Source organism: Nilaparvata lugens, chromosome 14 (assembly GCF_014356525.2).
Source record: "Nilaparvata lugens isolate BPH chromosome 14, ASM1435652v1, whole genome shotgun sequence".
NCBI lineage: Eukaryota > Metazoa > Arthropoda > Insecta > Hemiptera > Delphacidae > Nilaparvata > Nilaparvata lugens.
The window spans coordinates 17,563,566-17,590,576 of NC_052517.1; the positions used below are offsets into that span (position 1 = coordinate 17,563,566).

At 34.6% G+C, this 27,011-nt stretch overlaps 2 protein-coding genes across 2 annotated transcripts in view; one reads left to right on the forward strand and one right to left on the reverse strand.

Annotated features, from left to right (window-relative positions):
* Positions 1 to 1,130: 1,130 nt before the first annotated feature.
* Positions 1,131 to 8,060, reverse strand: LOC111060287 (biogenesis of lysosome-related organelles complex 1 subunit 1). Its single transcript, XM_039440980.1, has 4 exons — positions 7,980 to 8,060; positions 7,018 to 7,086; positions 5,567 to 5,639; positions 1,131 to 1,999 (listed from the first exon to the last, which is right to left on the reverse strand). Exons 2-4 carry the CDS (start codon positions 7,076 to 7,078, stop codon positions 1,765 to 1,767), a joined length of 369 nt encoding a protein of 122 aa, XP_039296914.1. The 5' UTR covers positions 7,079 to 7,086; positions 7,980 to 8,060; the 3' UTR covers positions 1,131 to 1,764.
* A 173-nt stretch (positions 8,061 to 8,233) lies between these two features.
* LOC120354282 (dual oxidase-like) overlaps positions 8,234 to 27,011 on the forward strand; it is a 92,953-nt gene continuing 74,175 nt past the window's right edge. The window contains exon 1 of the mRNA XM_039441186.1: positions 8,234 to 8,442. Coding sequence (XP_039297120.1) covers positions 8,358 to 8,442 — 85 coding nt within the window. The 5' untranslated portion in view covers positions 8,234 to 8,357. The remainder of the gene's footprint in view (positions 8,443 to 27,011) is intronic.

Here is a 27,011-nt window from a genome sequence, read left to right on the forward strand (position 1 = left end):
TATATTCTAGGGCTCAACTCACACTTGGGCGACTCAGGTGGAGAGGATACTCGACTCTAGTGGAGAGCATGTGTTTCCAAATGGCGACACTCAGACCAGTCGATTCTAGTCTCCGCGACCTCACCATTTGAAAACACATGCTCTCCACTAGAGTCGAGTATCTTCTCGACCTGAGTCGCCTAAGCGAGTTGAGCCTAAAGCCCGGTCTAGACGCTCAAGTTTAGCTTCAGTCTTTTGCTCAAGCAAAAGTCGGAGCATGTAAGTCGTTGCGTCTGGACGGTAAAACGGATCGGACGGTCTTCAAGCTTAAGTCGTCAAACTTAAAATGTATCGGCCGGGAATCTTTCTCCATCAAACCATCCGTCTTTTGCCTATCCACCAAAACCTAAATCGCGTAAAAATGGAGATAGAGAAATATTGTGATTTCAGATTCGGATTCAGCGCCCTCAAATTAATATATTGCCTCGCGAGTACTTGAAAATAAGCAAGTTTTTTTATCGATTTTATATAACCCTTTTTTCTTTCTTGATTCTCATGATACTCTCAGAATTTGATGTTGATATTATGATTTTAGTTGTATCGACAATAATTATTAATATTAAAAATAATTATTAGCATTAGAATGATATGGTAATATCATTAAAAGCCTACCCCGAGTTGAAAGCAGAGAAAAGTCGGGAGAAAAAATAATAAGCTACATCGAGTTATCAATATTGAATGCCTCATTGATTGCATTAATAGTCCACACGACAGCTGGGGCCCGTTTCACAAAGGAACAAGTAGGTTACAAGTCTTGTTGCCAACCATGGTTTTGGAGAACAGCTGATTATTAGCGTTTCACAAAAGCAGAATTGTAAACTTGTAGTTACAATGAATTTCTACAAGTTTACAAGTGATTTGCTTGTTACGAACAAGTGTTTCTCAAAGATTTTCATTGTAGCCAACAATTTTTGTCGAAATTACTTGTTCGTAACAATGAAATTTCTACCGAAGTGGAAAGCTATGTAAAGGATTAACAAGTGATCATTAAAACGTGAAACAATTTTTGTGAAACGTGAGTACTTGTAAACTTGTAACTACAAGTACTTGTTCGTAACCATGGTTGGTAACAATACTTGTACCTTTGTGAAATTTTTACCAAATTACAATGGGATATTAATTGCATGCAAGTAATAATCCACTAGCCAGCTGATTTATGATGTCTATAGTCTGATTCTTACGGTAATATTGGCGTTCGAAAGAGACTTCTTTTCCTTTTGTATTATCCTTAAAATGCAAAAATTTCAAAAAACCTTGTATATAAGTCGACGCGCAATTTAGAAAGGAACATAACATACCTGTCAAATTTCATGAAAATCTATTGCCGCGTTTCACCGTAAATGAGGAACATATAAACAAAATTATAAACATACTTTCAGATTCATCTTGCAATTCTTGAAGCAATGCAACGTGAGAAAATGTGTGTCTTTTTAACAACCAGTTCCTACTCCAACGTGAACGATGAACTCTACCTTTCTTCCTATTTTTTACACACAAAACAAAAGTGGCCAAGAGTACTAGCTCTTCCATAGTTGATGACGAACTCAGATTGTGAGCACAAAAATAGGAAAACGGACGACATATGACGGATGCGTGTGGACGCAATTTTACATCCGTCTTTTGCTTGAACCAAACGACTGATGGTGAACTTGAGCGTCTGGACCGGGCTTAAAACACTAGTTTATGATAGTTCTTTTAATTGATTTGTGACTGTTTTTGATGAGTCTACGATTCCTGCGTGACTTTGTAGGCATACTCTAGAGCACTAGTGACCACTCTCATATCATCTTCTATGCTCTTAGCCCAATTCTCCACGTCCCCGACTTCTTTGAGAGCCGAGCTGAGCCCTTCAACCAGCGTCAACCACTGCTGTGTCTGCTTAGCGAACGCGGCTGTATTCTGGTGGAGCTGCTTTGCCTCTGCGTCTAGACGCTTTTGGTTCAGGTAGGCCTGGGCTACTCTGAAAGCAGAATTTAGAAAATATTAATCCATAATCTGATGAAGGAAAGTAATCTAAAGGTGCGTACAGATATACGCGCCGTGAACATGAGCAATTCACTTTTAATCAGCTGATTATATCTGTATAGATATACGGATATAGAAACTGTATCTTACCGTTTCTGTAAAATTACAGATATAATCAGCTGATTAAAAGTGAATTGCTCATGTTCGCGTCGCGTAAATCTGTACGCACCTTAATGTGATACTAATTTCTAAGTTTTTACTTTCCTTGCCCTTTTACCATAGGTGAGGGAAGTATTGCTTTCCAAAAAAAAATTAAGGTACCCCAATTTCAAGTTTTCTATACGTTTCAAGGTCCCCTGAGTCCAAAAACTTGTGTGTGTGTGTGTGTGTGTGTGTGTGTGTGTGTGTGGTGTGTGTGTGTGTGTGTGTGTGGTGTGTGTGTGGTGTGTGTGTGGTGTGTGTGTGGTGTGTGTGTGTGTGTGTGTGTGTGTGTGTGTGTGTGTATATGTGTGTGTATGTCTGTGAACACGATAACTCCATTCCTAATTAACCGATTGACTTGAAATTTTGAACTTAAGGTCATTATACCATAAGGATCCGACAATAAGAAATCCAATTGAATTGAATTCAAAATGGCGGGAAAAAATGGAGGATACTTACTAAAACCCCATGTTTTTCACGGTTTTCTCGAAAACAGCTCCAACGATTTTCTCAAAATTTATACCAAGGATAGCTACTTATAACCCCTATTAACTGACACGAGTATCATTTCTGGGAAAATTGCAGGAGCTTCGTAATATTTTTGAGAAAAATGCCGGATAATCTCTAAAAAACCATGTTTTCCACGGTTTTCTCGAAAAAAGCTGTAACAATTCTCTTCAAATGTATACCATGGATAACTATTTATATGCCCTATCAACTGATATGAGTCTCATTTCTGGGAAAATTACAGGAGCTCCGTAATATTCTTGAGAAATATAGCGGATAATTACTAAAAAACCATGTTTTTCACGATTTTATCAAAAATGACTCGACCGATTTTTTCAAATTCATACTCTGTATAGTTATTTATCAGCTCTATCAACTAGCATGAGTCTCCTTCCTGGAAAACTAATGGGGGGTCCACCTCACCTTGAGAAATGGACTTTGTAACCTCCTTCTCGTGCGTGAGGTAAATCAGTTTATTCAAAAGAATACATGTCGATATTTTATTTGTAGAACAGCTGTTTTGACAACTTTTAAAAAATTCTCAAATTTCATAATTCAAACAAAGGAAAATGTACTCTGAAAACAATAACAATAGTATAATCGTAGTTTTAATGAAATTATTTAGCCGCCAATCGTTATTATGTTATTCCCCTAAATTATTCTCGTTTAAGAATGAGGCTTGCAGTTCAATGAGCAGGGAAAGTTGTGTGAGTGTACCACACCAGGTTTTTATCTTTAGTTATTACATATTACGAGTAGTTCTGTGAACAGTAGACTGTTCGCAGTTATAAACCACAGTCTCCTCTAATACTGTCCATCAGAGTAAATTCGGTCCGAATCTGTCGTCTCAGCGAGATATCGGTGTATAAACGACTAATGGCTGTTTGGGTTGATGAATAGATAATGCAAATAATTTATTTATTTACAATGCAAATGAAACTAATGTAATAACATTGAAAGATGAAATAATAAGGTAGTCCTTGTGCTATTTGCATTCCAAATTTATAGGTGACACAGTCCAAGATATGGTTAGAATTTCACGTGTACAATTTGATGTAAACAGCTATATATGCTACTGCCATCAAAAGCTTACCGAGTTGAAAGCAGAGAAAAATCTGGAGAAAAATACTATGCTACTTAAAGTTATCAATTGCATGCCTCACTGCATGCAATTAATAGTCCACACAACAGTTGTTTTTTTTTCACTAAGTTACATTGAGATATTGAATTGCATACGTCATTGCATGCAATTTATAATCCAATCGACAGCTGATGTATGATAAATAATTCTAAAGTCTGATTTTTACTCTAATATTGGTGTATGAAGGAGGCTCCTTTTCCTTTTATATTATCCTTGAATGCAAAATTTCCAAAAACCTTGTATATAAGTCGACGCGCAATTAAAAAAGGAACATACCTGTCAAATTTCATGAAAATCTATTACCGCATTTCGCCGTAAATGCGGAACAAATAAACATTTAGACATAAAGAGAAATGCAAAACCGTCGACTTGAATCTTAGACCTCACTTCGCTCGGTCAATTAAGGATTAAGGATAAAGAAGTTCTGAAAAACAAATTTGAAAAAATATCTTATATCTACTAATAAAGGAAAGAATTATTGGCTTATATACGTAAGGGATAGGAAATTCACGTCATTCGTATATCAAACTTGATACGGCAGACGAGTTTGTATCAAAATTAATATTAATTTGAGTTGTTTGTATTAAGTTTTGTGGGAGATTCGATACAGAAGTGAGTTGTATCAAGTTTGGTGAGGTATGTAAGTTTGGTGAGGTATTGTGTATCAAAATTAATATTAATTTGAGTTATTTGTATCAAGTTTTGTGGGAGATTCGATACGGAAGTGTGTTGTTGTATCAATTTTGGTGAGGTATGTATGTTTGGTGAGGTATTGTGTATCAAAATTAATATTAATTTGAGTTATTTGTATCAAGTTTTGTGGGAGATTTGATACGGAAGTGAGTTGTTGTATCAATTTTGGTGAGGTATTGTGTATCAAAATTAATATTAATTTGAGTTGTTTGTATCAAGTTTTGTGGGGGATTCGATACGGAAGTGAGTTGTTTGTATCAAGTTTGGTAGGGACTTAGTTTAACAGATTATCATTAAGGGCCGGTTTCCGGGCTCGGGACTTAGCTAAGTTCTAGACTTTGAACAGCTGGAGTCAAAAAATTGGCTTTCCGAAACGGGGCATAGTCGTGGGCCACGTTCAAATTAAATTTCGAAAAAATAAAAAATCGAACACAAAATAGAATGAAGAGAAAATGGTGTAAAATTCCAGCTATTTTGAATTATTAAGGAATCTTTTATTTTGAAAACACAAATTTAAATTGTCAACTTTTGAATTTAAATTGAACTTTTTATAAAAAGTGTTCTATGACAGAAAAATTACTTTTTATAAAAAGTGGTTGACAATTTAAATTTGTATTTTTATTATGGAAAAGTACCACAACATTACTCACAACACAACTGTGAGGTTAAATCTTCAATTTTGTCAATGAAAAACGTTTCCAATTTATAGAAATGAGAAGACAAAGATTATCATAAAAACTGCGACTACGCCCCGTTACGGAAAGCCAATTTTCTGACTCCAGCTGTTTAAAGTCAGCTAGAACTTAGCTGAATCCCGAGCTCGGAAACCGGCCCTTAAAGACATATTGCCGGTTGCACAACAGCCGGTTGAATTTTAACCGTGATTAATTCCACGAGAACCAATCAGAGAAGCCGTCTCTTCAAAAACGCCTTCTATGATTGGTTCACATAAAATTAATCACGGTTAAAATTTAACCGACTGTTGTGCAACCGGGCCATAGTGATGTAGGCTATACTAACCCAACGTTAAGATGATCCACCAAGGCATGTGTCAGGTCATTAGCTGCAACAATTGCTTCTTTCCTTTTTACTTCTGGAAAATTTTAAAAAATAACAAATTAGACTAAGTTTATAATTGATAAAATCAACACTGTAATCAAAGAATTCATCATCTACATGATGTGGAAGAGGAGGGGGGTAAGGGCTGAGGAGGGAGGGGAGGAGTAGGAGGAGGAGGAGGAGGAAGAGGAGGTGGAGGAGGAAGGAGAGGAGGAGGAATATGAGGATGAGGAGGAGGAAGAGGAGAAGGAGGATAAGGAGGAGGAGGAGGAGGAAGAGGAGGAGGAGAAGGAGGATGATGAGGAGGAAGAGAACAAGGAAGATGAGGAGGAGGTGGACGCGGAAGAGGAGGAGGAAGAGGAGGAAAAGGAAGAGGAGGAGGAAGAAGATGAGGAGGATGAAGAGAAGGAGGAGCAGGAGGGATGAGGAGGAGGAGGAGGAAGATGATGAGGAGGAGGAGGAAGGGGAGGAGGAGGAGGAGGAGGACGGATAGTAGTAGTAGGATTATGTGTAAGAGGTGAAGGAGAATAAAGATAAAGAGTGAAAAAGTGAGAAGGAATAGAAGAAAATGAAAAATAAGAAGAAAGGAAAGGGTGGGAAAAAGCAGCTTCCTCAAAGTTACCAATTATACCGTCTTATACTAAAAAAATTGATCGGATTATTTAAATGCAAAAGCAGTACCGTATGTGTTGTGATATTTGGCGAAATAAGCATTACTAAAGACCCTACGAAAACGTTGGTTGGAAGAGAATTGATTCTTTATTGTTTTTTTCATGACAAATGACAATGTATCTCCATATGTCTTGCAAGACCCATTGTATAGGCCTACTGGGCCTATAGTGATGTCCACGTTATAATGGCAGTGTAGAGAGATAGGAGAACAACGTTGCCGAACCTCTGTCTTGTCAATGCCTTCTATAGACAGTAGCTGATACAGGTTTATTGATGTAATATCAACTATTCTTTCTTGTTTAAAATAATCAATTACAATGTAGTATTTTATCAATTTTATCAATTTAAATATTTTATCAATTAATAAATTATATTTTTCAATAATTCCATAATAAATTCTCATAATTAAGATGAAATATTTTATACATAATAAATAATTCTACATTGTTAAAAGACGATCTGGTAATTACAGAGGAAAGCGAGAAAGAGATAGCGCGACCTTCTTTGTTGAATGATAGACAAGGATTGCAATACCGTTGCTAATCAAACACTGCCATTATAACGTGGACCTCACTATAACACTATATTATAATGGAGACAAATTAGGAAATTTGAATGAGAATAAGGTGGTAACAACTACAGTATAGGTCCATGAAGTAGAAACAGTTGGCCTAGAACAAATAGACATAAAGATAATGAACATGACTGAATAAATAAATGATAAAGTTGAGAATAAATACCTTGTTGTTCCTTCCTCTCTGCTTGCTTCTGCTGATGTTCTTTCACCATTGATGACAACATCTTGAGAACTGCAAAAAAATGATGAAAATCCATGAATTACTTCAAAGTTTTTCGCCGAGGGTGATGCCCACATGAGCTCTAGGTTTGTGTGTGGGTGATGATAGATAATGAAATATAAATGAACAGTTCTAGGAGGGTTCCGAACCACCGGTAAGTAATTTTACAACACCTGAATTATATTATTCAAAGGAGTTGGCTCAAGCGGTCACGCTTTCAACATAATTAGTTTCATTAATTATATCATAAACTTTGTTCATTAATAAAATAGGCTTTATCAATTTCTCCTGTTGTTGATATATATTTATATATGTTTTGTGTGCTTGTTTTTCCGACGAACCAATCGCTACAATTGGCTTACAAGGTAATAAGATCATTTATTCATTCATGAGAGATGAAAATGGGTAGCCTATAAGCCTAGGCCCTATCGTAGTCCAAATAAAGTTTCCCTGAATAAATCTTGGTTATTAGAGTAAATACGTTTGCTTTAAGATCAATCATAAATTATTAAATTCAATTAGATGGCTAAAATATTCTATGTTATGAAATTTTTCAAACATCATGTTGTGTTAAACTTGAAAACATAACCTAGAAAAGATACTGGTTCTAGAAATAACATTGTCAACTTTACAAAATTTTACTTCTCACCAATTCTTTTATGTTTCAAATTCAACTCATTTATCATAAAAAGAATTTCAAGTAATAATTATCATGAGTAAAGCATTTGAAAACCATATCCAAATAAAGAAACTTCAAAACATAACCTAAAAATAGCCTACAATCGATAGTTGATAAAACCACTTGCAACTATCAACACTATATAAAACAAGATAAAATTTGGATTATATGTATTTCAGTGATAATTCATATTAGTTCACAACTTATTAGTTATTATATTACTTACTGTATAAATAAAACTTTTATCACAAAGAAATCTATAAATCTGTATTCGTAAATCACAACGCAACACAAAACAGCTGATTTGGAAAATAGAAACCGATCAGCTGTTGAATTCAATAATAGTTCCAATTTCTCTCACTAGGTAGCAACAGCTGATCGAAACGACACAAAATTCCAGACTTGGTACAAAATTCTGACGAAAGGTAGCGATAATCTCCAGATTTCCCAGTTTCTCCAGATTTGAAATCGAAATCCTGTGAAGTAACTTTCACTACTCTGTCTCAGTCAGTTCTTTCATGGCCGTATGACCGAGCAACCAACTACACTAAAGATGAAAATAACTGTTAGTTCTTTTTAGTTATATTTTAGTTTGTGTTTAGTGATGGCTGCTACACGTTCAGTGAACATTTTGTTTTGTTCTGTGATATTTTCGGTTCTATTTATCTTATTTTTCGCCGCCAGAACAGGTAAGAAGTCAAATTATTCCTCTGATCTAGTTTTTGATACGTGTGAAACTACCTGTTGATCTTTGGTTATCAATTTTACATCTTCATTTCCATGTCATCTATTTCTTCTACCTTAAATAACTTACATCTCTATTAAATCCTCATGGAAAACGTTGATAATTCGGTAATACTGTACTGTACTTTACCCAAATACGGTAAATTTATTCTTGCTGGAATCGCGAAAAAAAGACTGTAGATGATTCAATGCATTGCAACATAATTTGGCTGAGCTAACAAAAACAGTGTATACTGTGTTACACAATAATGTAATAGCTGGCTAAATTATACTAGTTTTTCGAATTTAACTTGGAAGATTTGAACAAAGAAATACTGGAACGAGGTATTTTGTGGTTGATTGTACTGTAATAGTATGTAAGTATGTAATCTACTGTGGAAATATTTCTGAGTTAGTTTATTATAGTTTATTAACTGTGTTTTATTCGAGTAACTCTGGTTATTTGAATTCGGCAGGTCCTTTGCTAATTTTGCAGGAAATTTATAAAAAAATCTTACTCTTTTTTATAGTTTTATGTGTTTTTTTTAAGATAAGGTTTTGATTTCTACAAAATTTAAGTGTATCATTGAAGACGATAAATATTCTCACATAGTGATTGTACCTTTTGAATAATTATGGTATTACAATATAATATTCATTTATTCACACATTGAAAAACAATAGCTTAATGCATTTGGGTCAAAATTATATTACACTAGCAGGTAACCCATGCTCCAGGTTAATTGGAGGGTCTGATTAAAAACTTGACAAACTGAAAACTTGACCTACTAGAAACTTGAAGAATTTAAAATAGGCCCATAACCATCCTCGATAGATTGAGAATCTCTATGCAAAATGTCAAAGTTAATGAGTTGAGTAGTTGAGACGTGATGATGCGTCATTCGTCAATTTCCTATCCCCTACGTGTTTGAGCCAATTCTTTTTTTTTTTAAATTAAAGATGATTTTTTTTTAATTAGACCCTTGCGGAGCACGGGTTACTTGCTAGTTTACAATAAATTACGGTTTTACTAATTATTCAAAGAATTTTACAAAGTTTGAACAATTATTAATTCCACATTGTTAGAAGACGATCTGGCAACAGAGCAAAGCGAGAAAGAGATAGCGCTATCCGCTTTGTTGAATGATAGACAAGGATAGCAATACCATTGCTAATCAAGCACTGCCATTATAACGTGCACCTCACTATAATGATATTGCATACTTTTTATGGTGAAAATCGTTAGAATGCAACACAGTTACTATTTCGAGATTTCTGTAATTTAAATGTCATTTAGAATAGATTTTCTGTGATATAAGAGAGGTAGAGACTTCAATCATAATTTTAAGAAGAAAAAGGGAACGATGAAGAAGAAGTATTATCGGGGAGAGAAGTGAGAAAAGTTGAAGGAGGAAGAAGAAGAGGGAGATGAGAAGAAGAAGAAGAAGAAGATGTATACACATACATGTGTGTCTGTGCACACGATGTCTCATCTCCCAATAATTAACGGTATGACTTGTAATTTGGAACTTTAGGGCCTTACAATATAAGGATCCGACACGAACAATTTCGATCAAATGCAATTCAAGATGACGGCTGAAATGGAGAAAATGTTGTCAAAGACAGGGATTTTGCGATTTTCTCCAAAACGGCTCCAACGATTTTGATAAAATTTGTACCTATTCATAAGCTCTATGTACTGCCACAAGTCCTATATCTGTCCTATATCTTCAGGAGAACCGCCCCATCTATGCAAAGTTTGATTTTTGATTCCCAAATATCAGGCTTCAGATACAATTTAAACAAAAACATTCAAGTGGAAAAGATTGAGCATGAAAATCTCTACAATTAAAGAAGAAGAAGAAGAAGAAGAAGAAGAAGAAGAAGAAGAAGAAGAAGAAGAAGAAGAAGAAGAAGAAGAACAACAACAACAACAATAAGACAGGAGAAGAAGAAAAAAAAGTCAAAGGGGAGAGAAGTGAATATTTATGTCGTAATAAATACACTTTTTCCTATGTATTTAAACACGACATGCAGTCAAATATCTAAGTAAATAATTAAAAACTTTTTCTTGATGACTGAAGTACTTTCGACCTTTTGAATTTCGAGGATGCGATATTTTGATTTTCCACAGAATCACTCGCTCACTTTTTACTATCCACAGACGACGAAAGTCTCAGCTGTTTCAGCCAAGGATGAATTATCCTTCTAATGTCGTTTAGCGAATTTTCCCAGGGATGAGACCTAGTGCAATCGAATTTTTATATCATAAACCTACTATGTTCCAAATTTCGTAAAAATCGTTAGAGCCGTTTTCGAGATCCGTTGAACATAAATAACCATAAATATAAATAACCAAAAATAAAAATATATACAGAAATCGCTCGCTTAATATAACAGGATTATGCTTATGTTTTTTTTAGGTCCAGTTCAGTAACTAATAAAATACACATATGACAACAAATAGACAAACTAATAAATAAAATGTACATAGAGGGTTGTAATGTTCAACATAAAAATATGTCTCGTAGGGTTTTCTTTTTTTTTTGTAAGTTTAGATGCCAAGCTCAAGATGAATAGTCAAAGCCACTTTTCCAATTTCTTGAACTTTATTTCTAGATTACCTCCTTATTTCATGAGACTTGAATGGCTCAGAAATCAGATGAATGTGATTAGATTAGATTGCAGTTATTTATTTAAGTTACAGTATATTCTGGCTTGATTACTGATCTATATACCCAATCCTAACGTGCAATTAACGAATAAAAATTATGCCCAACGAGAAATCATGCTCAATAAACGAGCAATTTCTGTTTATATGTTTAAATGTTTTCATGTTTATATATTTAAATCTGTATGTGACCGGATCTCGAAAACGGTTCTAATAACGATTCTAACAAAACTTGGAACAAAGTAGGTTTATGATATAATACTTTGATTGCACTAGGTCTCAACCCTGGGATAACTAGCTGAAGGACATTAAAATGATAAATACGTCCTTGGAAAAACAGCTGGAAATTTTGTCGTCTGTCGATGCCATAATGGAAGTGAGTGAGCGAGTGCATGTGTGGGATATTCCTCAGCTGATCTCATGAGAAGAATAATTCAGCAAGTAAAACTCATTTTCGTTTATTTCTCTTTTTTTTAGAAAACAATATCGGGAACCGAGCTTCGCTCTGGAGTACAAAAGCATAAAAAATGTATTACGAAAGAAGAAATTATAATAACATTCATACAGAAATGTTCTATCTAATCACAGTAAATTGAGATCAATTCCCAAAGGGTTGGCAAAATTTCCCTCACAAAAGCCCAGTTGCACAAAAGCAGGTTAGATTTTAATCCTGATTAACTTCACTTGAACCAAATCAGAGAAGACCATTTCAAAATATGGATCTACTGGAATTAATCAGGATTGAAAATAACCCGGATTTTTTTGCAACCGGCACTAAGTACCTGAATGATTACTCAAGTTCAACAGCTGAGTCATAATTTTGACACAGTCCCACACAGCACATGAACTCGCTCACTCACTTCCATCACCAACAGACGACGAAATAATAATTATTATCAGCTGTTTTTCCTAGGATGATTAATAATTATCATTTTAATGTCCTCCAGCAAGTTTTCCAAGGGATGAGACCTAGTTCAATCGAATCTTTATATTATAAACACACTATGTTCTGAATTTCGTGAGAATCGTTAGAGCCGTTTTCGAGATCCGGGGAAATACAAACATCTAAACATATAAACAGAAGTTGCTCGTTTAATAGTTTAGGATGTTTACTTCAGGAAGTCCAAAATAGTGACTAGATGCTGTTAGTGTAGAATAGTAGGTACATAGTTTAACAAACATTGTAGCAAACATAGTATGTCATTCTAAATCGAATTAATAGTATATCTATTTGTAATTGATGATGCGTTTGTTTTTTGAAGTGTGAATAAATTGTTATTCCGATGAGTGATAGTAGCTTGACCTTGATTTTGTTTTGGACTGTGGTATAAATTTGAAAAGGGACAGTTTTGAGCATAAGCATGTTGTGCCTCCTCATATAACTGTAAAAATAATTGTACCACTGAGAAAATAAATATAAATTATAAATTAAATCTCTCGTTACAAATTTTCTAAGCTTTTACACTCCAGAGCGGAGCTCGGTCCCCCGATATTATAATAAAGGAAAGAACCGGCTTATACATGTAGGGGATAGGAGAGTCATGAAAGACGCAGAAGACAGAATCTTGAATGAAAGACAGGAGAAGTAAAAGAAGAAGGGAACGAGGAGAAGAAGATGAAAAAGACGTAGAAGAAGATGAGGAAGACGAAGAAGGAGAGGAAGAAGAAGAAGAAGAAGAAGAAGAAGGAGAAGTAGAAGAAGAAGAAGAAGAAGAAGAAGAAGAAGAGAAAGGGGAGTAGGTAGCCATATTATTAGAATAATGTGTAGGCCAGTATAATAGTGGGTCAGTTGGGAGTAACCATGACTCTTGTATGCTTCTACCTTGATCCTTGGAAATATGTAACACACTCATATTTCACGAGACTATTTTGCCCTCAGGCAATATATGAACAGAACTATACACTAGATCATGACTAACTTTTTAAAAAGTTGACTTTATGAGACTAAGTGCCGGTCGCACAAAAGCCGGTCAAGTTTTAATCGTGATTAATTCCACGAGAACCAATCAGAGCAGCCGTCTTTTCAGAAAAGTTTTCTCTGATTGGTTCTCGTGAAATTAATTACGGTTAGAATTGAATCGCTTTTGTGCAACCTGGCCGAACGTTATAAAAAATTGAGGAGAAGAGAGAAGAAAAAGAAGAAGAAGAAGAAGAAGAAGAGGATGAAGAAGATGAAAAATAAGTAGAAGAAGATGAGGAAGACGAAGAAGATGAAGAAGGAGAAGGAGAAGAAGAAGAAGAAGAAGAAGAAGAAGAAGAAGAAGAAGATGAAAAATACGTGGAAGAAGAAAAAGAAGAAGATGAAAAAGACGTGGAAGAAGAAGATGAAAAAGACGTGGAAGAAGAAGAAGATGAAAAAGACGTAGAAGAAGATGAGGAAATCGAAGAAGATGAAGGAGAAGAAGAAGAAGAAGAAGAAGAAGAAGAAGAAGAAGAATAACATTCATCTTATTCCACACATAATTGTGATGACTTTCAATGTACTATGTTTTTGTTTATTACAGAAATTTCTTAAACTCTCTTGTTGAAAATAAAAGATATTGCGTTAAATAAAAGATGTATCTAAATATTGTCTAAAATGGAAAATGAAAATTAAAAAATATATCTAAAGCCAGTAACTGAAAGAATGATCTATGACAGGGCTCTGCAACCTACGGCACGCGGGCCACATCAGGCCCGCGGGTAGATTTTGTCCGGCCCGCCGAGAGTTTGAAATCAATTTTAATGATCGGAACCACAAAGTTTGATCGTAAATGGGCGGACATTTCAAGTGGAAAAGAAATGCAATCTTCTCACTAAAAATGTTTTCTTTTAGCTTGGTAACTATTTGTAAATCCGTGTATTGTCAAGTTGTCTTATTACTATTAAAAAAGTTATTATTCTCTCTAACTTGCTAAATTCATGCATTGTAAAGTTTTCTTACACTCAATAGCTTGGACTTTGTATTAAAGTGAAATGGATTGGTTCGTTTCTTCCTGTGTTTTAATTAAACCTACTTAGAACTCCTCATATCACTTTAATGGAAATGTATAATTTCACACCCCCAAAATCCCCCGTCGTGTGTGTCCCCACGAGTCAAATTCCGCGTACATCCTTGTTATTTGCCCTCCAAGTCTCCCAAGAATTAAAAATGTGGCCCTTGGATAAAAAAGGTTGGAGACCCCTGGTTCAAATAATTACAAAACAGATTTGAAGCCAATTATCCAATCCAGGGGTCACTAGATATTTCGAGGAACCAGATATCCCTGATCTATGATATAATAAAGGAAAGAACTGGCTTATACAGGTAGGGGGATAGGAAATTCACGAATGACGCATCATCACGTCTCAACTACTCAACTGATCAATTTGAAATTTAGCATATTGTTCCTCAATTTACCGAGAATTGTTATAACCCTATTTTTAATACTTTAAGATTCCATAAAATCACTTCACTTATATGGGATAAGTTACTTTATTCAAATTAATAAAAACAATGTAAAAACTTGTAGTACGCTTTTTTAAACCATTTTAAAAACTTTAAAATATTTTAACCAATAATACCATTGGTTATTTTCAAGTGAAAATGATTTTACTTAATTTTGAGAAGATTTAAATTGAAACCATTTTCACTTGGAAATGACCTATGATAGATACTAGTCGTTGAAATATTTTGAAGTTCCTATATTGTTTTTATTAATTCAAGATTCCATTACGTGAATTTTACTTTCCATCCCTATTACCGTAGGGAAGTATTAAAGCCATAGAGAAACGATAGCATAAGTAGATATCCCATGGTATAGGGCGTTTATGTCGCAACTTTTACTGTTATCCCAAGCCGATAGTTCACGTAGTTATTTCCCATGAAGCTGTGTGACGCTGGTAGTCTCTCAAATTGTGCCGTTGATACACTCTCACTCCAACAAAACAGTGAAAATTGACAATAATCGACAGTAATCGGCTTGAGATAAAAGTAAAAGTTGCGACATAAATTCCCTATACCATGGGATATCTACTTACACTATTGTTTCTCTATGGTATTGCTTTCCGAAAAAGATTAATGTATCCCAATTTCTAAATTTCCATACGTTTCAAGGTCCCCTGAGTCCGAAAAAGTGATTTTTGGGTATTGGTCTGTATGTGTGTGTGTGTGTGTATGAGTGTATGTGCGTCTGTGTACACGATATCTCATCTCCCAATTAACGGAATGACTTGAAATTGGGAACTTGAGGTACTTACAATATAAGGATTTGACACGAACAATTTCGATCTAATGCAATTCAATATGGCGGCTAAAATGGCGAAAGTGTTGTCAAAAACAGGGTTTTTCGCGATTTTCGCAAAAACGCCTGCAACGAATTTGATCAAATTTATACCTAGAATAATCATTGGTAAGGTCCATCAACTGCCACAAGTCCCATATCTGTAAAAATTCCAGGAGCTCCGCCCCATTTATGCAAAGTTTGATTTTAGATTCCCAATTATCAGGCTTCAGATACAATTTGAACAGAACAATTCAAGTGGAAATGATTGAGCATGAAAATCTCTACAATTGATGTTCAGTAACATTTTCACCTGAAATTTAAAATAGGCCTAAGCTCGAAATTCGAGATAATATTATCATTTTAATTGCAAACTGTTGATTCAATTGAATCATTCATTCACTATGAAGATATAGCAGACATCGTGTGTCTCCAGCGTTATTGTCCTGCCACCAGCTGGCTCAGATCTTTGAATAGTCGACTTTTATGCGCGTGAACACTATCGTCAGGTAATCAATTTTCATGACGGCAAGGAAAGTTGTGTGAGTGCGCCACACCAGATTTTTCATTTTAATTGCAAACTGTTGATTCAATTGTGAAGGAAGAGTTTTGTTTAGATTCGTATTTGGAAATTGATCAATCTAATAGATTCAAAATTGTAGTAGATACATTTTTTGGACTCAAAATTGTGTACTAATTATCATTTAAGTTACGTAAGTAGCATAACCTTTAGACTGTATATTCCAAATTAAGGTTTGAAGCAGTTTTGGGCAAATGCCTGTTGTTTTTACCTGAATTGTATTTGCATATGAATAAATAAATAAATAAATCATTCACTATGAAGAGATAATACACATCGTGTGTCTACAACGTTATTGTCCTGTCACCAGCTGGCTCAGACTTGAGATTCACGGGAACACTAGCGTCAGGTAATCAATTCTCATGACGGCAAGGAAAAGTTGTGTGACTACGCCACACCAGATTTTTCATTTTGTCAATCTATCTATGAGACCCTTGCGAAGCACGGGTTGCCTGCTAGTATAAAATAATATAGACACTGATTGAACGTAAATGTCGTTCCTAGCTAATTGGACATAAGTTGTAGATTTAGAAAAAAAATTATTACCTGACACCTTCCTCAGTGAAAAAACTCTACAGATCTAGAACTGGAGTGATATACAATATAATCTGTCGGCATACCTTATATGGGATAACATATCATGCTTGCCATTTAACTAATGTTCAGAGTTTGGAGTAAATCCAATGATTATCTTGTCTGATAATTCCGTATCGAGTAAATCTGGTTTTAGATGGATATCTTGAATTTATTACTGTTAAAAAAGATACTTTAAAGTGATTCATTAAAAAGCTGTCAGAATTAGTTGAATCAGAAGAATTGATGTTATAAGTTAGTTAATATGTTGATAGTTTGAAGTTAATTTTACTATAACTGTATTTAATAACAGTAACTTGGTAACTGTATCATATCGTGAGGTCCACGTTATAGCGGCAGTGAAGAAAGATAGGTGACAACGTTGCCGATCCTCTGTCTTGTCAATGCACCTTCTATAGACGGTAGCTGATACAGGTTTATTGATGTAATAATAACTGTTCATTCTCGTTTAGAATAATCAATTGTATTTTGTTTTTTTCACTTATATTTTTTTTCCAAATAATGGTTGAAAATACGGAATTGAAACTTCGCACAATCATTTATTTATTTATTAGATAGAGCGAACAATACAATAGTCGGAAAAGAAAAAACATTCTATTGCCCAAAACTTCTTCAATTTCCTGATTTTGTCACAAATCGTCCAAATATTATGTAGGTTATGTTCACTTCAATTTCAACACCAAATCTTCAATCTGAAACTATGAATCAGAATAAAACAAAGAATTTCAAATTTAGATAGATTGATAATGAAACTTCCGTTAAAACAAAAACCAAACTTCAAATATTCACAAAATATAGAATAAAATCACTTAAATTTTGAGCTCGAAAATATCACTTTCACCATAGCTACAACAGCTGTTTATAACAACTAGACAAAGCTTCAAAAAAATTATGATAATTTTTCAAATACATAAAACAAAATAGCGGTCATTTAAAATTTTGTTTCTCAAATAACTCAGAAACTGTAGGTTTCACTAAAACTTTACAAGAATGACTTTTTTCAGTAAATTTAATTAACTATCGATCGATACCTGAGGTTATAAGATTGGACCAATATTAACTGTGATATGGCAGCTTTAGTGGTTGGTGACCCACCTTTAGAGGGATATGTAACGCTATTTCATTGTTTGAAATTACCTAAAATCGCTTACAATTAACATGCAATGCAAAGAGAGATACAGTCAGCATGCCTTGGTTTGCACTGCAACAAACGTTCAGTGGTCACCTATCATTAAGGCTGCCATATCTCATTTGATATTGGTCCAATCTTAAAACGTCGGGTACCAATCGATAGGTAATTAAATTTACTAAAAAAAGTTATTCATGTAACGTTTTTGTAAAACCATCAGTTTTTGATTTATTTGAGAAACAAAATTTGAAATGACCGCCATTTTGTTTTATGTAATTGAAAAATTATCATATTTTTTTTGAAGCTTTGTCTAGTTGTTATAAATGATTTTGCGGAGTTTCAATTCCGTATTTTCAACCATTACTTTGGGAAAAAATCATAAGTGAAAAAAATAAAATATAATTGATTATTTTAAACGAGAATGAACAGTTATTATTAAACCTGTAAGTTATCAGCTACCGTCTATAGAATGCATTGACAAGACAGAGGATCGGCAACGTTGTCACCTATCTTTCTCCACTGCCGCTATAACGTGGACCTCACTATATGATACAGTTACTAATTCCGTATTTTCACCCATTATTTGGGAAAAAATTATAAGTGGAAAAAGCAAAATGGCTGCTCTATGAGTAACTGAAGACTTCAGGACAATTTGAATATGATATTTAGATAAAAAATTATCTAAATTATCTGTTTTTCTAAATGTCTGAGTTCAAATTCTCGCATAATTTCAGTTCCTCTGGCTCATGTAATAAATTTATGCTTTTTGAATGGTGTTTTCCCCGACGAGTTGAAAAAGCCACTGTTATTCCTTTGCATAAGAATGGTAACAAAAGTGATCCAGGGAACTATCGCCCAATTTCTCTGCTTTCATGTTTTCAAAGGTGATTGAGAATGTGTTAAGACTCGTTTGGTCGAATTCTTGGAAAAATATGAAATTTTATCTAATTGCCAATTTGGTTTTCGTAGGTGTAAGTACTTCTGATGCTGTATATATGTTACTAAGAGAATTATTGAAACACTGGACAGGGAAAAAAATGTATAGCTGTGTTTTTAGATCTCCAGAAGCTTTTGATACAGTGGACCACAATATTTTATTTAGAAAGTTAGAAGTATTGGAATTAGAGGTGTTGCATTGGGTTTCTTCAAAAGCTATCTCAGTTGTAGATCACAGGTGGTTAGTGTTGATGGTATAATGCTCAGAATTAGAAATTATGATGGGTGTGCCACAGGAACAGTTCTGGTCCAATATTATTTTTGATTTACATTAATGACTTACTCAAGATAGAGCTTGAGAGCTGTTCTTTGTTTTCTTTTGCTGACGACACTGTTGCTATTTTCTGTGCATCAAAATGGAAGATGTTTTTTGTAGAGCTAATGAGGGTTTGAAAGTTATAAAAAACTGGTTAGATTTCAACTTAGTTAGTTTGAATATAGCAAAAACTACTGCAGTGTCATTTTCTTTGACCTCAGCAGGTCACCAGATAACCAGGGGAGTTTGGCTTTTCATGAAACTGGATGCGATGATAATAGTTGTCTATGTCCTATAATAATATTTAAGAACAGCACCAAATACTTGGAATAATCATTGATAAGCATTTGAAATGGAGAGACCATATTTCATATTTATGTTCTAGGTTGAGGAGACGCTGTATAAGTTTGTTCACTGAGAAATATTTTTACAGTTGAGCAAATTAAAATGGTTTTCTTTGCGCTTGTGCAGTCAGTTGTGCGATATGTATAATTGGCTGGGGTGGTTGTGGTGTTACCGTTCTTAAGCCTCTTATAGTATTGTATAAGAAAATTAAAAATATGCTTGAAAAAACCGGTTAGATATCCACACATTTGCTCTATAAAGAATTTAATGTTTCAGTATTGAGCACTTGTATGATCTTGACCTAGCTAGTTTTGTCTATTCGTGGCCCAATAGATTCCCTATAGCCCCCATGGCGGCGCTATGTTACTCGTAGACAATCTGAGAGATTTTTGCTAGAACCACCTTGTAGAACAGCGGCTGCCAGTGCTCATGCAGCGTATTATGTCCTAGACTTTTAAACCGTCTGTTGCTTGAAGTTTCTGGAGCATCCCAATGTATACCAATTTGTTATTATTCTTTCACTTTCAAACTTTTAGACAGTATCTTCGACACTACTTATTAGGGAGACAAAATGAAGACTAATTTTGATTTATTTCTCAAATCTTTTGTAAATCTCAATTCTATTCTTAAATACATATCTTACTTAGTATAACAGAGCAAAGAGAATTTGTTGTTTTATTTTAAATATTGGTGATCTTTATCTTTGATGTAGAACATATAGTTGAATCTCAATTAGGCCTATACTGATTACAAGAGCAACATTTGTATGAAAATAGCATAAGAGAATGGAATTTTCTTTTTTCTTTTTTTCTTGATATTGTAATGTAAAATTATAAAATCTAATTATGTTATTAATATTACGATGTATATTAGTATCTTATGCTATCCAACATTCTAGAGATACACCATCCCTCATCACAAGCTTTGCTTAAAGAGGGATGCAACAATATTATTTAGAATATGATTTTTATATTCATAATTTTTTATAAGAATTTGTATTTTATGTTTGTAAGTATGAATTGTATATTAATTTTTTGTTGACATTAATAAATTGAATTGAATTGAATTGAGATATGTTTTTACCCAGGAACAATGCCCTAGAGAGGGAGTTCGTAAACACCCTGTATAGATAGATAATTTACCGAGCGAAGTGAGGTCTAAGATTCAAGTCGACGGTTTAGCATTTCTCTTAATGTTCAAATGTTTATATGTTTATATGTTGCGCATTTACGGCGAAACGCGGTAATAGATTTTCATGAAATTTGACAGGTATGTTCCTTTTTAAATTGCGCGTCGACGTATATACAAGGTTTTTGGAAATTTTGCATTACAAGGATAATATAAAAGGAAAAAGGAGCCTCCTTCATACGCCAATATTAGAGTTATAATAATAATAATAATATCGAGTGACCTGGCTGGCTCAGGTCTGGTGTCAGAGTTTTCAGGTCGCAACTGATCAATTTCAGGGCCTCTGACATGACCTAACGACTGCTTTTTAGGCAGCCGGGACCGACGGCATAACGTGTCCAACCGAAACACGGGAGTGGCCCGAGATAAATATCTTGCCTGGGCCGGGATTTGAACCCGGGCCTCTGAATCATAAAGCCAGCATCTGATCCACTCGACTACGGCCACTCCATAAATGAATTGAATATTAACTCAATATTAGAGTTAAAATCAGACTATAGAATTATTCATGATTAATCAGCTGACAAGTGATTACACAGATGTGTGGAGAAGCCAGTCTATTGCTGTATTTCCATAAGGTCTATAGTTTCAATCAGGTACTTGTGGATGAGAATACTGCGTGAGGTCTACTGTTCACATAACTACTAGTATAATAAAGTAAATAATTGGCTAATAAACGTAGGGGATAGGAAATTCACGAATGACGCATCATCACGTCTCAACTACTCAACTGATTGAATTCACATTTTGCATATACATTCTTAATCCACCAAAAATGGTCATAGGCCTATTTTGAATCATTCGGGTTCAGTATGTCGAGTTTTCAGTTTGTCAAGTTACTAATTAGACCCTTGCGGAGCACGGGTTACCTGCAAGTTTAAAATAACATCAAAAACCAGAGCTTGATACAATTAATTATAGTAGAATGTCCTCTTTTTTCAGCGAAAGCTAACCGGTTACAGTTGATGTAGATATATACTTTACTTGGATAATACTTTGTATGCTTCATAATATAATTTATATACCATACATCTATATATATTTATATATAAAAGCGAAATGGCACTCACTGACTGACTGACTCACTCACTCGTAGAACTAAAAATCTACCGGACCAAAAACGTTCAAATTTGGTAGGTATCTTTAGTTGGCCCTTTAGAGGCGCACTAAAAAATCTTATCAAATATTTTAACTCTAAGGGTGGTTTTCATGGATTTAAAGTTCATCTTTTAGCATGTATATTCTTCTTATTCTCTTAATTATAATTGAAAAATGTCCATACCAATTGTTAATATAGAACTATAATCTAGAGAGAGTACCTCTTCGAAACAGTTATTAACTGGTAATTGAGTTGACTTTGTTAGGTTGGCACCAAGTTGAAGATTGAAATGCATTTATCGCGGAAAAATTGATTGGGCACTGTTACTTCAAATAAGAGCTATTCCTGGGAATATTATATTACTAGCCGTCAGGCTCGCTTCGCTCGCCATATCCGTTTAGCCAGACGTTTAGTCTGGACCCCCGACTGGATCGTCCTAACATGATAAAAATGCTCAAATGAAAAATGCAGACGAGCGAAGCGAGCCTGCTGATCTTATTCTTAGACGATCTAGCCGGGGGTCCAGGGGGCGCAGCCCCCTAGCTAGACGGACATGGCGAGCGAAGCGAGCCTGACGGCTAGTTGGCTAATAAACGAGCGGGATAGGATATTCACGATGACGCATCATCACGTCTCAACTACTCAACTCATTAACTTCACATTTTGCATATAGATTCTTAATTGACTGTCGATGGTTAAGACCTATTTTAAATCATTCAGGTTTCAGTAAGTCGAGTATTCAGTTTGTCAGGTTTCTAATTGGACCCTTACGGAGCACGGGTTACCTGCAAGTTTACAATAACATCAAAAACCAAAGCGAGATACCATTAATTATAGTAGAATGTCCTCTTTTTCAGCAAAAACCTAACCGGTTACAGTTGATGTATAGTGAGGTCCACGTTATAATGACAGTATTTGATCAACTTTGGTTTTGCTATCCTTGTCTATCATTCGACAAACCCGGTGGTACCATCCTTTTCCAGGTCCACAACGATGCCAATTATGTTTCTGACGGCGTAGAAATATAATAAATCAATGCAGAGAATGCGATGCCGATTCTCTGAAATTAAAAAATATAATTTCCTGCTTGATAAAATATAATTGTATATTTTAAACGAAAATGTACAGTAAATATTACACCAATAAACCTGTATCAGCTACCATCTATAGAAGACATTGGAGAGACAGAGGCTCGACAACGTTGTTCTCCTATCTTTATCCACTGTCATTATAACGTGGACCTCACTATAGATATATACTTTACTTGGATAATACTTTATAATTATGCTACATACTATAATGTATATACCATTCATATATATATAGATTTATTCTGGTATACTGTTGATATATAGATATAGAAATCAGATTTGAATTGAAGTTTTAACTGGTCATTGCAAACCGTTGTGGTTTATTATTTCCTATTGTCAGTAATCCTTGTGAATGGAATCAATGACTACCATACAACCATAGATGACAGTTAGATGTGAAACTCGGGAATCAGTGTATTGATCGATACAAGTCATGTAATGAAAGGCAGCTACTTTAATTGACTGTTAAAGTTGATTGGTGAACGCGATTCAAAGTCGCTACCTATTAGGATCAGTGAATGATGAGGAAAAAAAGTAGGAAAAGAAGAAGAAGAATAAGAAGAAATAGAAGAAGAATAAAGTCGCTACCTATTAGCACAGAATACAAGGAGTATTCAATTATATAATATTAATATTATATATTATATTAATTATTATTATAATTATTATTATCATTATTATTATTATATATTATTTATACAATTATAGCCTAGGAGTTTACTCTGCTATTAGGATCAGTGAATGAGGAGGAAAAGAAGTGGGAGAAGAAGAAGAAGAAGAAGAAGAAGAAGAAGAAGAAGAAGAAGAAAAAGACGGAGTGGAAGAAGACAAGCCAAGGGGAAGACGAGGAATGATGAGAGAGGGAGTAGGAGAGGAAGAAGAAGAAGACGACGACGACGGAGAAAGGGAAAAGATGAAGAATTGGGGAGAGTAAAAGAAGAAATAGTATTGTGAGTGGATGAAAACTTGAATAAGAAGAAGAAGAAGATGAAGGGGAATACTAGGAATGATGAAAGAGGGAGTAGGAGAAGAAGAAGAAGAAGAAGAAGAAGAAGAAGACAAGCCAAGAAGAAGACGACGGAGAAAGAGAAAAGATGAAGAATTGGAGAGAGCAAAAGGAGAAATAGTATTGTGAGTGGATGAAAACTTGAATAAGAAGAAGAAGATGAAGGGGGAGACTAGGAATGATGAAAGAGGAAGTGGGAGAAGAAGAAGAAGAAGAAGAAGAAGAAGAAGAAGAAGACAAGCCAAGAAGAAGACGACGGAGAAAGAGAAAAGATGAAGAATTGGAGAGAGCAAAAGAAGAAATAGTATTGTGAGTGGATGAAAACTTGAATAAGAAGAAGAAGAAGATGAAGGGGAAGACTAGTGATGATGAAAGAGGAAGTAGGAGAAGAAGAAGAAGAGGAAGACAAGCCAAGAAGAAGACGACGGAGAAAGAGAAAAGATGAAGAATTAGGGAGAGCAAAAGAAGAAATAGTTTTGTGAGTGGATGAAAACTTGAATAAGAAGAAGAAGAAGAAGAAGGTGATGAAGGGGAAGACTAGGAATGATGGAAGAGGAAGTAGGAGAAGAAGAAGAAGAAGAAGAAGAAGAAGAAGAAGACAAGCCAAGAAGAAGACGACGGAGAAAGAGAAAAGATGAAGAATTGGAGAGAGCAAAAGAAGAAATAGTATTGTGAGTGGATGAAAACTTGAATAAGAAGAAGAAGAAGATGAAGGGGAAGACGAGGAATGATGAAAGAGGAAGTAGGAGAAGAAGAAGAAGAAGAAGAAGAAGAAGAAGAAGAAAAAGAAGAAGAATAATAATAAGAATAAGAAGATGAAGAAGAAGAAGAAGAAGAAGAAGAAGGAAAAGAAAAAGAAGGAAGTAGAAGAAAAAGAAGAAGGAGTAAAGGTGAAGGAGATGATAATAACCAGGCACAAGTCTATGACATATGTTGACAACAACTACAGCATATCAGCTGTCAGTAGACATAACATATCAAATTAATCGTAATGATCTTAAACGTAATTTAGAGGAATAAGTCAATATCAAGACATCTTTGAAATTATAATAATTGATAAAGATCTCAAGACATCATTACAACCACAAATTGAGTCGAAAAATGATTACGTCACTTCTGTCAGAAAAATGATTCAATCTTTCATTTAGTCTGGCAATGATATCATTACAATGACTATTGTGTATACATTTATACCTATATACTCTACTTATGTATATACTTATATGCTATTATTACAATGACTATTGTATAGACATACATATATATATAATTTACACCACTATATTATTTAGATATATATGTAATTCATGTATAGATTTATAACAATGAGTTTGTGTATCGATTTATATACATACATTTATTACAATAGCTATGAATGGACATACATACATATATATTATTTCAACGACATTTGTATATGAATATATGTGATTTTATGTATAGATATTATTACAATGGGTATTGTATTGGTAAATCACTTTTAAAAATGTTAGTACAATTACATTATTGAGACATATGAACGTCTATATACTCATTAGTATCATTATATGCTTTGAATACCAATAGTAATTGGTTTGACTTGCAATCTGTGAATTAGAGAGTGAGAGAGTGAGTGAGTGAGAGAGAGAGATGGAGTGATTCGGATTGAGGGAGAGAGAGTGAGAGAGAGTGAGTGTGTGAGTAAGGGGGAGAGAGAGAAAGAGTATGATGGAGAGTGAGCCAGTGAGAGAGAGAAAGAGTATAATAGAGAGTGAGCCAGTGAGAGAGAGAGAGTGGTGGAGAGAGAGAGAAGTGATGGAGAAGGTGGAGAAGGAATACAAGAAGAAGATGCATATGGAAAAACAGGAGAAAAAAGAAAGAGGTGGGGAGAAGAAGAGAGAAAAATAAACATGAGGTTATGAAGGAGGAAGAGGATATGAAGATAAAGGAGAAAACGGAGGAGACAGTGAAGATTAGAACAAAGAAAATGAAAGCAGAAGACGACCAACAAAAAATGAATATAAGATCGAAAAAAGGATGGGGAAGATGAAATAATAGACGTAGAAGAAGGAGTTGGAGAAAGGAGAAAGATGTTGAAGAAGAACGAGAAGAAGGAGGGAAGAAGAAGAGAAAGATTCAGTGCTAGTGTGGTAGATGATGCCGAAGAAGAGAAATGAAAAGAGTAATCAAAAGAAGAAGGAGAAGAAGAAGAAGAAGAAGAAGAAGAAGGAGAAGAAGAAGAAGAAGAAGAAGGAGAAGAAGAAGAATAAAAAATAAGAAGAAGGATAAGAAGAAGAAGAAGAAAAAGAAGAAGAACAAGGAGAGGTAGTGGAAGACTAAGAAGGAAAAAAGAATTGAGTGATAGAGTAGGAGAGAGAGACAGAATGATACAAGCTAGAGGAAGATAATGTAACATGTATTTTCGTTTCTAATAGGCATAACCTTTTTTCTAAAGGTCAACCAACATTTTTAATTTCTTATTCAGTGCTAAATACCAATCTCATTTTTTTTAAGTAGCATAATTAAATTTGCCATTTACATATCAAATTAGTTATCCGAAATTCAATTAGTGACTCAATATCTCTGCCTGCTAAATCAGATACTCATGTAGATACAGCTTATCAAATATATACAGGTATATATTATGAGAATGGTACTTCTGTAATAACTCTAGAAGGCATTGGAAGAGGCTTTTAATAACTTGTGTAGTAAAAAAAATCTGGTGTGGCGCACTCACACAACTTTCCTTGCCGTTATGAAAATTGATCACCTGACGCTAGTGTTCACGCGCATCTCAAGTCTACTATTCAAAGATTTGAGCCAGCTGGTGACAGGACAATAACGCTGGAGACACACGAAGTCTGCTATCTCTTCATAGTGAATGATTTAATAGAATCAACAGTTGCCAACAGTTCGCAATTGAAATAGTAACATTTTCTCGAATTTCGGGCTTATTTTAAATTTCAGGTGAAAATGTTACTGAAGATTAATTGTAGAGATTTTCATGCTCAATCTGAAAGTTTTTGTTTAAATCGTATCTGAAGCCTGATAATTGGGAATCTAAAAATCAAACTTTGCATAGATGGGGCGGAGCTCCTGGAATTTTTACAGATATCGGACTTGTGGCAGTTGATAGAGCTTATCAATGACAAATTTAGGGCTTATCAGGTACAAATTTGATCAAAATGTTGGAGCCGTTGGATCAAATGCAATTCAAGATGGCGGCGAAAATGTTGTCAAAAACAAGGTTTTTCGCGATTCTCTCGAAAATGGCTCCAACGATTTTCATCAAATTCATACCTAAAATAGTCATTGTTAAGCTCTATCAACTGCCACAAGTCCCATATCTGTAAAAATTTC

What these genes read in the sequence shown, in the direction of transcription:
- LOC111060287 (XM_039440980.1), bottom strand. Translation starts at nt 7,078, where the DNA reads ATGTTGTCATCAATGGTGAAAGAACATCAGCAGAAGCAAGCAGAGAGG. An exon ending in AGAGAGGAAGGAACAACAAG is followed by an intron (nt 5,640 to 7,017) that starts GTATTTATTCTC and finishes AAAATTTTCCAG; the next exon opens with AAGTAAAAAGGAAAGAAGCA. An exon ending in GTGGATCATCTTAACGTTGG is followed by an intron (nt 2,000 to 5,566) that starts GTTAGTATAGCC and finishes TTCTGCTTTCAG; the next exon opens with AGTAGCCCAGGCCTACCTGA.